Source organism: Eleutherodactylus coqui, unplaced genomic scaffold (assembly GCF_035609145.1).
Source record: "Eleutherodactylus coqui strain aEleCoq1 unplaced genomic scaffold, aEleCoq1.hap1 HAP1_SCAFFOLD_53, whole genome shotgun sequence".
Taxonomy (NCBI): domain Eukaryota; kingdom Metazoa; phylum Chordata; class Amphibia; order Anura; family Eleutherodactylidae; genus Eleutherodactylus; species Eleutherodactylus coqui.
In genome coordinates, this window is record NW_027101708.1 from 421,116 (window position 1) to 436,638 (window position 15,523).

The 15,523-nt window shown below is 48.8% G+C and overlaps 1 protein-coding gene across 1 annotated transcript in view; it reads right to left on the reverse strand.

Annotated features, from left to right (window-relative positions):
- Window positions 1-15,523, reverse strand: part of LOC136590905 (mycocerosic acid synthase-like polyketide synthase) — a 157,979-nt gene that overhangs the window by 9,450 nt on the left and 133,006 nt on the right. Inside the window, 2 exon segments of the mRNA XM_066588427.1 lie at window positions 3,695-5,762; window positions 5,765-7,106. Coding sequence (XP_066444524.1) covers window positions 3,695-5,762; window positions 5,765-7,106 — 3,410 coding nt within the window.

Sequence of the window (15,523 nt, forward strand, 5' to 3'; positions counted from 1 at the left end):
GAGTCAGCCTCCTCAATTCCTTTCAGAAGAGTGGGCCTGGTTGGCAGACATCTGCCATGTCCTTGGTAATTTTGAGGAGTCTACCCAGGTGGTGAGCGGCGATGCTACAATCATTAGCGTCACCATTCCTCTGCTATGCATCTTGAGAAATTCCCTGCAAACCATAAAGGCAGCTGCTTTGCGCTCGGAAACGGGGGCGGGGGAAGACAGTATGCCGCTGGATAGTCAGGGCACCCTCCTGTCTATTTCTCAGCGCGTACAGGAGGAGGAGGAGGAGCATGAGGAGGATGAGGAGGAGGGGGAAGAGACAGCTTGGCCCGCTGCTGACGGTACACCGGCTGATTGCCTGTCATCCTTTCAGCGTGTATGGCCTGAGGAGGAGGAGGAGGAGGAGGAGGATCCTGAAAGTGATCTTCCTAGTGAAGACAGCCATGTGTTGCGTACAGGTACCCTGGCACACATGGCTGACTTCATGTTAGGATGCCTTTCTCGTGACCCTCGCGTTGCACGCATTCTGGCCACTACGGATTACTGGGTGTACACACTGCTCGATCCACGGTATAAGGAGAACCTGCCCACTCTGATTCCCGAAGAGGAAAGGGGTTCGAGAGTGTTGCTATACCACAGGACCCTTGCGGACAAGCTGATGGTAAAATTCCCAGCCGACAGCGCTAGTGGCAGAAGGCGCAGTTCCGAGGGCCATGTTGCAGGGGATGTGCGTAGATCGAGCAGCATGTACATCCCAGGCAGTGCAACAGTCTTTAAGGGCCTGGCCAGCTTTATGGCTCCCCACCAAGACTGTGTCACCGCTCCCCAGTCACGGCTGAGTCGGCGGGAGCACTGCAAAAGGATGGTGAGGGAGTACGTAGCGGATCGCACGACCATCCTTGGTGACGCCTCTGCCCCCTACAACTACTGGGTGTCGAAGCTGGACACGTGGCCTGAACTAGCCCTGTATGCCCTTGAGGTGCTTGCTTGTCCTGCGGCTAGCGTCTTGTCGGAGAGGGTGTTTAGTGCGGCTGGGGGAATCATCACCGATAAGCGTAGCCGCTTGTCAACCGACAGTGCCGACAGGCTAACACTCATCAAGATGAACAAAGGCTGGATTTCCCCAGACTTCTGTTCTCCACCAGCGGACAGCAGCGATACGTAAGCAATACGTAGGCTGCACCCGCGGATGGAAGCTACGTTCTCTCTCACCATCCAAAACGGGGACATTTCTGCTTCATCAATCTGTGTCTAATATTCCTCCTCCTCCTCCTCCTGCTCCTCCTCCTGAAACCTCACGTAATCACGCTGAACGGGCAATTTTTCTTAGGGCCACAAGGCTCACTCAAATAATTTTTCTGAACAATTTTTCTAAGTTTCAATTAGCTTAAAAGCGTTGGAACTTTAACTTGAACCAATTTTTCGTTACACTGGGCTGCCTCCAGGCCTAGTTACCACTTAAGCCACATTAACCAAAGCGATTCACCTGCCATCTTGATTGGGCATGGCCAATTTTTACTGAGGTACATTAGTACTGTTGGTACACCAATTTTTTGGGGCCCTCACCTACAGTGTAATCATAGTAATTTCTATGTTCTTCGCCTGCACTCATGGTACAGAAAGGTGTGTGGGGTTGGCCTACAGTTTAGCTACATAAATGTCACTTGTGCCTTGGCTATACTAAGGCTACTGAAATGGAACGAAGACTGCGCTCCCGCTATACTGCTGCTTCAGAATTGTTACTGGGGCCTGTCTTGAGTGCTACTATTGCTTACATGGAACGAAGACTGCGCTCCCGCTATACTGCTGCTTCAGAATTGTTACTGGGGCCTGTCTTGAGTGCTACTATTGCTTACATGGAACGAAGACTGCGCTCCCGCTATACTGCTGCTTCAGAATTGTTACTGGGGCCTGTCTTGAGTGCTACTATTGCTTACATGGAACGAAGACTGCGCTCCCGCTATACTGCTGCTTCAGAATTGTTACTGGGGCCTGTCTTGAGTGCTACTATTGCTTACATGGAACGAAGACTGCGCTCCCGCTATACTGCTGCTTCAGAATTGTTACTGGGGCCTGTCTTGAGTGCTACTATTGCTTACATGGAACGGACACGTGGAGAGGACACGTAGTGCCTCAAAAACATCCCCCTCCTCCTCCAACAGGGAAAACATTGTTGGCAAATGCCTTTGCATTGGTTCGTCTGGCGGCAGTCCAAGAATTTCACCTTTACCGACACTACTAGAGAGCCCCCCCACCATCCCCCCGCCACGGCCCACTTAATCCTGGCCACATTCCGAAAACCAACAAAATACAACCGTGGTACTAGGTCCGCAGTCACCACCACATTACCACCAACGCGGTTACTGTTAAGGTGCATATAACCACGGACACGTGGAGAGGACACGTAGTGCCTCAAAAACATCCCCCTCCTCCTCCAACAGGGAAAACATTGTTGGCAAATGCCTTTGCATTGGTTCGTCTGGCGGCAGTCCAAGAATTTCACCTTTACCGACACTACTAGAGAGCCCCCCCACCATCCCCCCACCACGGCCCACTTAATCCTGGCCACATTCCGAAAACCAACAAAATACAACCGTGGTACTAGGTCCGCAGTCACCACCACATTACCACCAACGCGGTTACTGTTAAGGTGCATATAACCACGGACACGTGGAGAGGACACGTAGTGCCTCAAAAACATCCCCCTCCTCCTCCAACAGGGAAAACATTCTTGGCAAATGTCTTTGCATTGCTTCGTCTGGTGGCAGTCCAAGAATTTCACCTTTACCGACACAACGAGAGCCCCCACACCATCCCCCCGCCACGGCCCACTTAATCCTGGCCGCATTCCGAAAACCAACAAAATACAACCGTGGTACTAGGTCCGCAGTCACCACCACATTACCACCAACGCGGTTACTGTTAAGGTGCATATAACCAGTCTGACTGGGGCATGCAGACACCTTGACAGAATGAATAGTGTGTGGCACATAGGTTCCCCATTGCTATGCCCACGTGTGCAGCTCCTGATGGCGGTGGCACAGGATTGTATTTCTCATTGCTTCTGTACAGCATTGTGGGCTATCGCCCCGCCCCTATTAAAGAGGGTCGCTACCTAGCCGTGCCAACCCTGTGCAGTGTGTGCCTGCGGTCCCTCGTCGTGGCAGACGCACTTCTAAATAGACGTGAGGGTGGTGTGGCATGAGGGCAGCTGAAGGCTGCGCAGGGACAGTTTGGTGTGCGCTGTGGGGGGGAGGGGGTGCGGTTGGGCAGCATGTAACTCAGGAGAAGTGGCAGTGGAGTGTCATGCAGGCAGTGATTGTGCTTTGTTGGAGGTAGTGTGGTGCTTAGCAAAGGTATGCCATGCTAATGAGCGCTTTTCAGAAGTAAAAGTTGTTGGGAGGGGGGGGGGGCCCACTCTTGCCGCTATTGTGGCTTAATAGTGGGACCTGTGAACTTAGGATGCAGCCCAACATGTAGCCCCTCGCCTGCCCTATCCGTCACTGTGTCATTCCCATCACTTTCCTGAATTGCCCAGATTTTCACACATGAAAACCTTAGCGAGCATCGGCGAAATACAAAAATGTTCCGGTCGCCCATTGACTTCAATGGGGTTCGTTGTTCGAAACGAACCCTCGAGCATCACGGGAAGTTCGTTACGAATAACGAACACCCGAACATTTTGGTGTTCGCTCATCTCTAGTAGGGATCTGAGGTGTGCAGGGTAAAATGATCAGGATGCTGTAAAGATTCTATTTGCTGTGTTTTCTTTTCAGTGTCAATGGGAATTATTTCATTGGTATAAATAAAACCATCATTAATCCAGATCTCTGGATGGTCCTCTGGATTATAATTTAAGAGAACCTTGGCTAGCGATGCAACATCTCGGGGACTTGAGGAGCTAACGTCAATCAGCTGAAATGTAATGTCTGGCATTTCAATTACACAAGCTCTTGTCATTCCAACAAAAGCAAATCCAGGATTGATGTGATCCACTGTGCCTTCAACAGTTCTGAAGGTCACCGTCCGGATAGTAGGCTTGGGGCTTATTTGCCTCACTGATAAAATTAACTGGCGATAGACATCACAACACTTTGCTAGGTATTGGGGGAGATTGCCTAGAGATTGCTCAGTAGGTTTGTGGACTCCCCACATAAACACAATATCTTTGCAGTTACTGTTAAATAGCTTTTCTGCCTGTAGATCTGAATCCCAGCTGTTGAAGGTTATGTAGCTCAGTCCATTTTGGATATATTTTGATAATTGTTCGCCAACTCCAAGATTATCAGAATAAACCAATATATTTGACTTGTTTTCTTGTATGTCTCTGCTTTCAGAGAATTGCGTCCATTTAACTTGGAAAAACGTTTTCTCTTGTTTGTTTGCTGTTTGATTCAGAAACGCCATTTTAACACTTTTTATTTCTACTAAAAGGAAACCGTTGTTATCTACAAAGCATCCACATAATTCAACGTACGTCTGGGTTGTTCTTATTGTTTTTATGTAGATGACCATTTCATCTTGAAGAGGCTGTAGAATCGTCAAGCTTCCTATGGATGATGGAAAGCCCACTAAAGATTCCTTGGTACAAGTTCCCACGCACACTGCCACTTGTAGGAAACAATCTAAAATGACTGGATGTATGTGGTACTCGTACATTGTTTCTTTGACATCTTCACTCACTTTTACTCTGGCAATTGCTTCTTTGAGATCTTTTCCATAATAAACATTGCCCAGCTGTCTGTAAATCTTTCCATATTCAAATCCAATTATAAAGAGATGGTCATAAAAACTCTGTTGAGAGAAAATAGTAGAACATCTTTGGAAGATCTGTTCAGTTGAGATTCTTTTGCTCGTGTCTAGAGCACGGTTAGTTGTTTCTATTTGGCCCATTGCAAAAACATGTGATGTTAGAACATCAAAATGAATTATTTGATATTCTTGTTTCCGATGTAGTTTGACATTAAGGTCTACTGAATCCTGATGGAGAACACAGGGGCTAGAAAATATTACACTGATTTCAAGAGATCTTAAAGGCACTTTAGGTTTGAAGCTGATAGCTGCTGCTGCCAATCCAAGTTCCACATAGAGTGCGCCTGGAATAAAGACCGATCCTATATTTTTGTGTTCAAAGACATAGGGTGTATTGTTTTTTGATATTTTACACCTGAACTCAGTGAAATCTTCACTCATGCTGTGGATTAATGGGTGGTTGGGACTTAATGCGGTTTGGTTTCCCTGTCTGATTTTTTCAAATTGAATATCTTGCTTGATGTGATCAAACCTGTATCTTGGAATTGTGGATGGAGCAGATTTATAGGCTTCAAATACATTACACCAGTTAGGATTGTATCCATGTACAAAAAGTGCAATCAGCATAGAAAAAATGGTCTCATACTCTTTTTGGGGCTGGATAACAGATAATACTGTTGTCTTGGCTCCTAATGTTTCAATTATGCTCCTTTGTAATGTTCTTCGAGGACCGATTTCAAGAAAGAGGACATTTTCTTTATCTCTTGCTGAAGCTTCTACAGCTTGTTGAAAGGCAACTGGTTCAGAAATATTTTTAGCCCAGTAATCGCCAGTGGTGAAATCTCCTTTGGATGCAGGTTTTCCTATCACTGTTGAAAGAAGATCAATTTCCATATTTTGTTCTTGTAAATCCCTCAACATATCTTTTACCTCATTCAGTATTGGATCCATCATGGGGCTGTGGTATGCAGCACTGACATCAAGTAGATGGAGAAATATATTATTTGAACTGTAATCTTTGGTTCTTCCTTGAGCTGGTCTATTGTTTCACCATCTCCAGAAACTGTGCAGGAAGTAGGACTGTTATAAGCAGCAATGCAAACTTTTCCCTTGTAAGATGCAATTATTTTTGACAATTCTGTAACTTTAATATTTCCAACCACCAACATTTTCCCTCCAGTAACTCTGCATTGCAGTGCGCTTCTGTAATAAATGACTTTGACAGCATCTTCTAGTGAGAGAATTCCAGAGCAATGAGCTGCTGCAACTTCTCCAACTGAGTGTCCGAGGATGCAGTCGGCCCTCAGCCCCCAATGTTTCAGTAGAGCCACTAATGACACCTGAGCTGTAAAGAGCAGTAACTGGGCTACATCCGGCCTTGAGAAATCATCAAACTCATTCTGCAACAACTGTACCACAGAAAGTGGAGTGTAGACTCTAATCATCTCATCTATCTCTTCACATTTCTTCTTGAAGACTGGCTCAAGTTCTAGGAATATCTTACACATCGCTTTATGAAGGACCCCATTGCCACACAGCACAAATACAACCTGGGGACTGGATTTAGCTGGAGCAGTGTCTTTTTTCACAATCTGAATTTGTTGGTTTAATTGAGTTAATGAAGAGGCCAAAAATCCTATTCTGTATTCGTGATTTAGATGACTTCTTCTGCAAGCTGCTGTGTAGACCAAGTTCTCCAGAGTTAAGGATGTTGCCTTGCTTAACATTTGTTGTGTATCTTCAATAGAGAGGTGAAGTGATTTTTTAGAGGCTGCAGACAAAATAAAAAGTTCAACCGGTCTTTTTGAATGATATTGAGGATATTTTTGTTTATATTGTTTGACAACGACGTGAGCGTTAGTTCCCCCAAATCCAAAATTATTTATTCCTGCCATTCTTCCAAATTTGCTGTCCTCTTGCCATTTCTCAGGGCAGGTTGGAATTTCTAGATTGGATTCCTCAATGATTTTGATGCCATTTTCCTTAGAATAGTGTAGAGATGGAATAATAATTTCATGCTGCATCATGAGAAGAACTTTTATCAACCCAGCAACCCCAGAAGCACATTCAGTGTGACCAATGTTCCCTTTAACTGATCCAATCTTCAAAGGCTTCATTCCACTAGAACGTTTTTTTCCAATTATGTTTCCTAAGCTGGCAGCTTCAATTGGGTCACCAATTGGTGTTCCAGTACCATGAGCTTCAACATACTGGATAGAACATGGATCTATGGTTTAATAGATGTACTGCAATAATTTCTCATGTTGGTATTGAGATGGTTTGGTTATTGGTGTTACTGACTGACCATCTTGGTTAACTGCACTTTTACAAATTATTCCCCAGATTTTGTTGTAATCTTCTACAGCCTGTAAGATATATAAAAATTATGTAAGAAATATATAAAATATACAATAATATATGCAATGTACCATATCATTGTATAGGCACTTTAATGAGTCAACATTAGTATGTTAAAGGGGTTGTTCCGTTATTGGAGAACATTGACTCTATACCACCAAGCATGTCAAAATAACAAAAAGTGTAGTACTTACCCTGGGGAATCCAGCGCTGTAGCCCCGCCATTGTCCTGGTGTTTGTTGTGGAGGTGATGTCACAGGAAGTCATCTAAAGGCTGCAGCCAATGAGAGGCAGCAGCAGCGCCATTCTGAACTGCTGGTATAATGGCATCCAAGATGTGAGTGCTAATACCAGGAAAACAGATGGTGAAGCAGGCGGTTAGGTGACTTACTGTGACAGCATCTCCATAATGAATGCCAGGAGGGATGGCATGGCTACAGTGCCGGATTCCCATGGCAGAGGAAGGCCTTGTTTTACTCTTTTTGTTTTATTAAAGTTGGTGGTATAGGGGCAATGTTGTCTATTAACCAGACAACCTCTTTTCATTTTTTAAAGGTTACCTATGTTTTTTTTAAATTAAATTGTAATATTTTGCATTGACATAAGTATTTACACCTTCTAGTATGACACTTATAACTTAGCTCTGGGGGCTTCCCAATTCTCTTGATCATATTTGAGATGTTTCTATACATTGATTGGAGTCACCTCTGGTAAATCCAGTAGATTGGACATCATTTTAAAAAAGATCCCCAGAAACTGTGGGACTGTGTAATGGTCCATTTTCCTTGCGGTGGTGCCACAGGGAAATTAAACCCAGCCAGTTTTCCACATGGATCACAGCTAATCATGGGGGATACTTTGTGATCTGCTTACTGTTATTTTGTCAAGGTACACTTCTAACAAGCAGGGATTGTTCAAAGCAGAGAATCTCGTAAAGTGCACTTTCACACAGCTGATTTTGGGCAGATTTTGGTGTCGATCAGCAGCAGAATTTAAGGCCCTTTTACATGCAAAGATAATCTTTCAAACGACATTTTGCATTTAAAACAATCTCTAGGAGCTGTTTACAGAGCCAAGCTTATGCTTAAACACACTCCCAGCTGTGGAAATAGCTGCCAACATATTCCATTATTCTCCTCTGGCTAGTGTAAACATATTACAGGGATAACATAGTGCACTCTCTTGAAAGATGGGCGAAATACATTCAAATGAAATGTATTTGCTCAGTCTTTCAGCGGCTGAACAATGAATTTAAAGTGAACTAAAATCCATTGTTCAAACAAAGTGCACGATGCCCGTGTTGGCATATAAATATAATCGCTCATTTTTGCGCATTTCAATGAATTTTGAGTAATAATTAGAGATGAGCAAGCACTAGAGATGAGCGAACACCAAAATGTTCGGGTGTTCGTTATTCGGAACGAACTTCCCGGGATGCTCGAGGGTTCGTTTCGAACAACGAACCCCATTGAAGTCAATGGGCGACCCGAGCATTTTTGTATTTCGCCGATGCTCGCTAAGGTTTTCATGTGTGAAAATCTGGGCAATTCAACAAAGTGATGGGAACGACACAGAAACGGATAGGGCAGGCGAGGGGCCACATGTTGGGCTGCATCTCAAGTTCCCAGGTCCCACTATTAAGCCACAATACCGGCAAGAGTGGGCCCCCCCCCCTCCCAACAACTTTTACTTCTGAAAAGCCCTCATTAGCAATGCATACCTTAGCTAAGCACCACACTACCTCCAACAAAGCACAATCACTGCCTGCATGACACTCCACTGACACTTCTCCTGGGTTACATGCTGCCCAACCGACCCCCTCCCCCCCACAGCGCACACCAAAGTGTCCCTGGGCAGCCTTCAGCTGCCCTCATGCCACACCACGCTCATGTCTATTTAGAATTGCGTCTGCCATGACGAGGGACCGCAGGCACACACTGCAGAGGTTGGCACGGCTAGGCAGCGACCCTCTTTAAAAGTGGCGGAGCGATAGCCCACAATGCTGTACAGAAGCAATGAGAAATAGAATCCTGTGCCACCGCCATCAGGAGCTGCACACGTGGGCATAGCAATGGGGAACCTATGTGCCACACACTATTCATTCTGTCAAGGTGTCTGCATGCCCCAGTCAGACCGGGCTTTTTAATTCATAGACACAGGCAGGTACAACTCCCTATTGTGAAGTCCCTGTCGACCCACAGCATGGGTGGCTCCCTGGAACCCACCGGCGGTACACAGAAATATCCCATTGCATTGCCCAACACAGCTGAGGTAGTAATGTCGTGCTTAATGCAGGTGGGCTTCGGCCCACACTGCATGCCCCAGTCTGACTGGGGTTCTTTATAAGTGTACAGATGTAGTAAAAACTCAGTGTGCACCTACAGCATGGGTGGGTGCCAGGAAGCCACCGGCGGTACATAGAAATATCCCATTGCATTGCCCAACACAGCTGAGGTAGTAATGTTGTGCTTAACCCTTTCCAATCCAATTTGTATATGGTTTTCCTAGGGGGCTTACTCTTTTTCTGCTGTTATACAACGGCGCTATATGCTGGCTAAAGCCAGTACTGCATGAGCTGACACGTAGGATAGGCTCCGACAGCAGAGAGGCTGGCAATATACAGTAAGAGAACCCCGACGGACGTCTACCAACAACGGAGCTGTACAGCCTTAAACCCTAATGTCTTCACAGGTCACACAGTGGACTGGAAAGGGTTAATGCAGGTGGGTTTCGGCCCACACTGCATGCCCCAGTCAGACTGGGGTTCTTTACAAGTGGACACATGTAGGTTAAACTCCCTGTGGACCCACTGCCTGGGTGGGTGCCAGGAAGCCACCGGCGGTACATAGAAATATCCCATTGCATTGCCCAACACAGCTGAGGTAGTAATGTCGTGCGTAATACAGGTGGGCTTCGGCCCACACTGCATGCCCCAGTCAGACGGGTTCTTTAGAAGTGTACAGATGTATTAAAAACTCAGTGTGCACCTACAGCATGGGTGGCTCCCTGGAACCCACCGGCGGTACATAAAAATATCCCATTGCATTGCCCAACACAGCTGAGGTAACGTCAGCTGTAATGCAGGTGGGCTAAAAATTAATTTGATTACACTGTAGGCGAGGGCCCCCAAAAATTGCTGTATCAACAGTACTAATGTACATCCCAAAAATTGGCCATGGCCAGCCAAGAGGGCAGGTGAAACCCATTAATCGCTTTGGTTAATGTGGCTTAAGTGGTAACTAGGCCTGGAGGCAGCCCAGTGTAACGAAAAATTGGTTCAAGTTAAAGTTCCAACGCTTTTAAGAGCATTGAAACTTATAAAAATTGTTCTGAAAAATTATTTGAGTGAGCCTTGTGGCCCTAAGAAAAATTGCCCGTTCAGCGTGATTACGTGAGGTTTCAGGAGGAGGAGCAGGAGGAGGAGGAGGAGGAATATTAGACACAGATTGATGAAGCAGAAATGTCCCCGTTTTGGATGGTGAGAGAGAACGTAGCTTCCATCCGCGGGTGCAGCCTACGTATTGCTTACGTATCGCTGCTGTCCGCTGGTGGAGAACAGAAGTCTGGGGAAATCCAGCCTTTGTTCATCTTGATGAGTGTTAGCCTGTCGGCACTGTCGGTTGACAAGCGGCTACGCTTATCTGTGATGATTCCCCCAGCCGCACTAAACACCCTCTCCGACAAGACGCTAGCCGCAGGACAAGCAAGCACCTCCAGGGCATACAGCGCTAGTTCAGGCCACGTGTCCAGCTTCGACACCCAGTAGTTGTAGGGGGCAGAGGCGTCACCAAGGATGGTCGTGCGATCCGCTACGTACTCCCTCACCATCCTTTTACAGTGCTCCCGCCGACTCAGCCGTGACTGGGGAGCGGTGACACAGTCTTGGTAGGGAGCCATAAAGCTGGCCAGGCCCTTAAAGACTGTTGCACTGCCTGGGATGTACATGCTGCTCGATCTACGCACATCCCCTGCTACCTTGCCCTCGGTACTGCGCCTTCTGCCACTAGCGCTGTCGGCTGGGAATTTTACCATCAGCTTGTCCGCAAGGGTCCTGTGGTATAGCAACACTCTCGAACCCCTTTCCTCTTCGGGAATCAGAGTGGGCAGGTTCTCCTTATACCGTGGATCGAGCAGTGTGTACACCCAGTAATCCGTAGTGGCCAGAATGCGTGCAACGCGAGGGTCACGAGAAAGGCATCCTAACATGAAGTCAGCCATGTGTGCCAGGGTACCTGTACGCAACACATGGCTGTCTTCACTAGGAAGATCACTATCAGGATCCTCCTCCTCCTCCTCCTCCTCCTCCTCAGGCCATACACGCTGAAAGGATGACAGGCAATCAGCCGGTGTACCGTCAGCAGCGGGCCAAGCTGTCTCTTCCCCCTCCTCCTCATCCTCCTCATGCTCCTCCTCCTCCTCCTGTACGCGCTGAGAAATAGACAGGAGGGTGCCCTGACTATCCAGCGGCATACTGTCTTCCCCCGCCCCCGTTTCCGAGCGCAAAGCAGCTGCCTTTATGGTTTGCAGGGAATTTCTCAAGATGCATAGCAGAGGAATGGTGACGCTAATGATTGTAGCATTGCCGCTCACCACCTGGGTAGACTCCTCAAAATTACCAAGGACATGGCAGATGTCTGCCAACCAGGCCCACTCTTCTGAAAGGAATTGAGGAGGCTGACTCCCACTGCGCCGCCCATGTTGGAGTTGGTATTCGACTATAGCTCTACGTTGTTCATAGAGCCTGGCCAACATGTGGAGCGTAGAGTTCCACCGTGTGGGCACGTCGCACAGCAGTCGGTGCACTGGCAGCTTAAAGTGATGTTGCAGGGTGCGCAGGGTGGCAGCGTCCGTGTGGGACTTGCGGAAATGTGCGCAGAGCCGGCGCGCCTTTACGAGCAGGTCTGACAAGCGTGGGTAGCTTTTCAGAAACCGCTGAACCACCAAATTAAAGACATGGGCCAGGCATGGCACGTGCGTGAGGCTGCCGAGCTGCAGAGCCGCCACCAGGTTACGCCCGTTGTCACACACGACCATGCCCGGTTGGAGGCTCAGCGGCGCAAGCCAGCGGTCGGTCTGCTCTGTCAGACCCTGCAGCAGTTCGTGGGCCGTGTGCCTCTTATCACCTAAGCTGAGTAGTTTCAGCACGGCCTGCTGACGCTTGCCCACCGCTGTGCTGCCACACCGCGCGACACCGACTGCTGGCGACATGCTGTTGCTAACACATCTTGATTGCGAGACAGAGGAGGAGGAGGAGGGTGCTTTAGTGGAGGAAGCATACACCTCCGCAGATACCAGCACCGAGCTGGGGCCCGCAATTCTGGGGGTGGGTAGGACGTGAGCGGTCCCAGGCTCTGACTCTGTCCCAGCCTCCACTAAATTCACCCAATGTGCCGTCAGGGAGATGTAGTGGCCCTGCCCGCCTGTGCTTGTCCACGTGTCCGTAGTTAAGTGGACCGTGGCAGTAACCGCGTTGGTGAGGGCGCGCACAATGTTGCGGGAGACGTGGTCGTGCAGGGCTGGGACGGCACATCGGGAAAAGTAGTGGCGACTGGGAACTGAGTAGCGCGGGGCCGCCGCCTCCATGATACTTTTGAAGGACTCAGTTTCCACAACCCTATACGGCAGCATCTCAAGGCTGATGAATTTTGCTATGCGGACGGTTAACGTTTGAGCGTGCGGGTGCGTGGCGGCGTACTTGCGCTTGCGCTCGAACACTTGCGCAAGCGACGGCTGAACGGTGCGCTGAACTACACTGCTGGATGGGGCCGAGGACAGCGGAGGTGAGGGTGTGGGTGCAGGCCATGAGGCGGTAGTGCCTGTGTCCTGAGAGGGGGGTTGCATCTCAGTGGCAGGTTGGGGCACAGGGGGAGAGGCAGGGGTGCAAACCGGAAGCGGTGAACGGCCTTCGTCCCACCTTGTGGGGTGCTTGGCCATCATATGTCTGCGCATGGTGGTGGTGGTGAGGCTGTTGGTGTTGGCTCCCCGGCTGAGCTTTGCACAACAAAGGTTGCACACCACTGTTCGTCGGTCGTCAGGCGTCTCTGTGAAAAACTGCCAGACCTTAGAGCACCTCGGCCTCTGCAGGGTGGCATGGCGCGAGGGGGCGCTTTGGGAAACACTTGGTTGATTATTCGGTCTGGCCCTGCCTCTACCCCTGGCCACCGCACTGCCTCTTGCAACCTGCCCTGCTGATGCCCTTGACTCCCCCTCTGAAGACCTGTCCTCCTGAGTAAGCGTTGCACACCAGGTGGGGTCAGTCACCTCATCGTTCTGCTGCTCTTCCTCCGAATCCTCTGTGCGCTGCTCCCTCGGACTTACTGCCCTTTCTACTACCTCACTGCAAGACAACTGTGTCTGATCGTCATCGTCCTCCTCACCCACAGAAAGTTGTTGAGACAGTTGGCGGAAGTCCCCAGCCTCTTCCCCCGGACCCCGGGAACTTTCGAATGGTTGGGCATCAGTGACGATAAACTCCTCTGGTGGGAGAGGAACCGCTGCTGCCCAATCTAAGCAGGGGCCCGAGAACAGTTCCTGGGAGTGTTCCTGCTCCAGAGCAGGTGTTATTGTAGTGGAGTGAGGAGGCTGGGAGGAAGGAGGAGCAGCAGACAGAGGATTCGGATTGGCAGCAGTGGACGGCGCAGAACTGCGGGTAGACGATAGGTTGCTCGAAGCACTTTCTGCCATCCAGGACAGGACCTGCTCACACTGCTCATTTTCTAATAACCGTCTCCCGCGTGGACCCATTAATTGGGCGATGAATGTGGGGACGCCAGAAACGTGCCTCTCTCCTAATCGCGCAGCAGTCGGCTGCGACACACCGGGATCAGGAGCTCGGGCTGTGCCCACACCCTGACTTGGCCCTCCGCGTCCTCGGCCGCGTCCACGTCCTCTAGGCCTACCCCTACCCCTCAGCATGCTGTATTACCAGTGATTTGATTTCACAGGCAGGAAATAAATTGGCGCAAGACTGCAGGCCAAATATAATTTTTGCCCTTTCTGGAAAACGAAAGGCCCCACTGCCTCTAGTGAATGAATTATCTAAGTTTAATAACTGTGCTGTGTCCCTGCTAATGTGTCACAGAACGTGAAGGTAGCAGAGTTATCATAACTCTTGGAGAGCAGGTATTTTGATTCCCAATTAAGGAAAGCAAATGGCGAAGCCAGCAGTAAAGCGTAGCTGGGTGCGTCTGATTTAGCAATGTTGTTCACGCAGCTCACACGTCTCCACCGCCCGTAAGGACGGACAGAGGCTGGACAAATAGATTTGTTTTCAGTTTTTTTCCACCAAAAGGCAGCACTGAGTATATTCTATGAATAATAACTGTGTTGTGGCCCTGCCTATACAATTCTTTCCCTGCAGTATCAATGGAGGGTGCAATGGTCTGCAGAGGCGATTTTGAGAAGCAAAAAAAAATGCAGCACAGCTAACAGCAGCCTGGACAGTACTGCACACGGATAAATATGGCCCTAGAAAGGACCGTTGAGGTTCTTGAAGGCTACACTCACTCCTAACACTCTCCCTGCCTATGCAGCACTTCTGTCCCTAATGCCAGGTGCAACGGTCTGCAGAGGCGATTTTGAGAAAAAAAAATTTGCCACTGCTAACAGCAGCCAACACACAGCTATCAGTGGCCCTAATAAGGACCTTTGGGGGGTCTTGAAGCCTACACTAACTACCAATTCTTTCCCTACAGCAGCTCCGGTACAAACAGCACTGTCCCTCATCTAACTCACACCGCATCTGAGGCGAACCGCGGGAGGGGCCGACTTTTATGTTCGGGTGACACCTGATCTTCCCAGCCACTCACAGCAGGGGGGTGGTATAGGGCTTGAACGTCACAGGGGGAAGTTGTAATGCCTTCCCTGTCTTTCAATTGGCCAGAAAAGCGCGCTAACGTCTCAGGGAAGGAAGTGAAAATAACCAGAACACCGCATGGTGTTCGTTACGAATAACGAACATCCCGAACACCCTAATATTCGCACGAATATCAAGCTCGGAAGAACACGTTCGCTCATCTCTAGCAAGCACCAAAATGCTCGGTTGCTCGTGTCGAACTTTCTGCGATGCTCGAGAGCTCGTTTCGAGTAACGAACCCCACTGAACTCAATGGGCGACTCGAGCATTTTTGTATATGACCAATGCCCGCATAGGTCTTCACTTGTGAAACTCTGGAAAACATCCGAAAGTTATGGAAACAACACAGAAACAGATAGGGAATGGCAGGGGCAGCATACATGGCTGCACCTCAGGCTCCCAGGTCCCACTATTAAGCCACAAAAGGGGCAAGAGTCTACCCCCCTAACAGTTTTTACTTCGGACAAGCCCTCATTAGCTAGGCACACCTTAGCTAAGCACTAGAGATGAGCGAGCACCAAAATGCTTGGGTGCTCGTTACTCGGGACGAAATTATCGCGATGCTCGAGG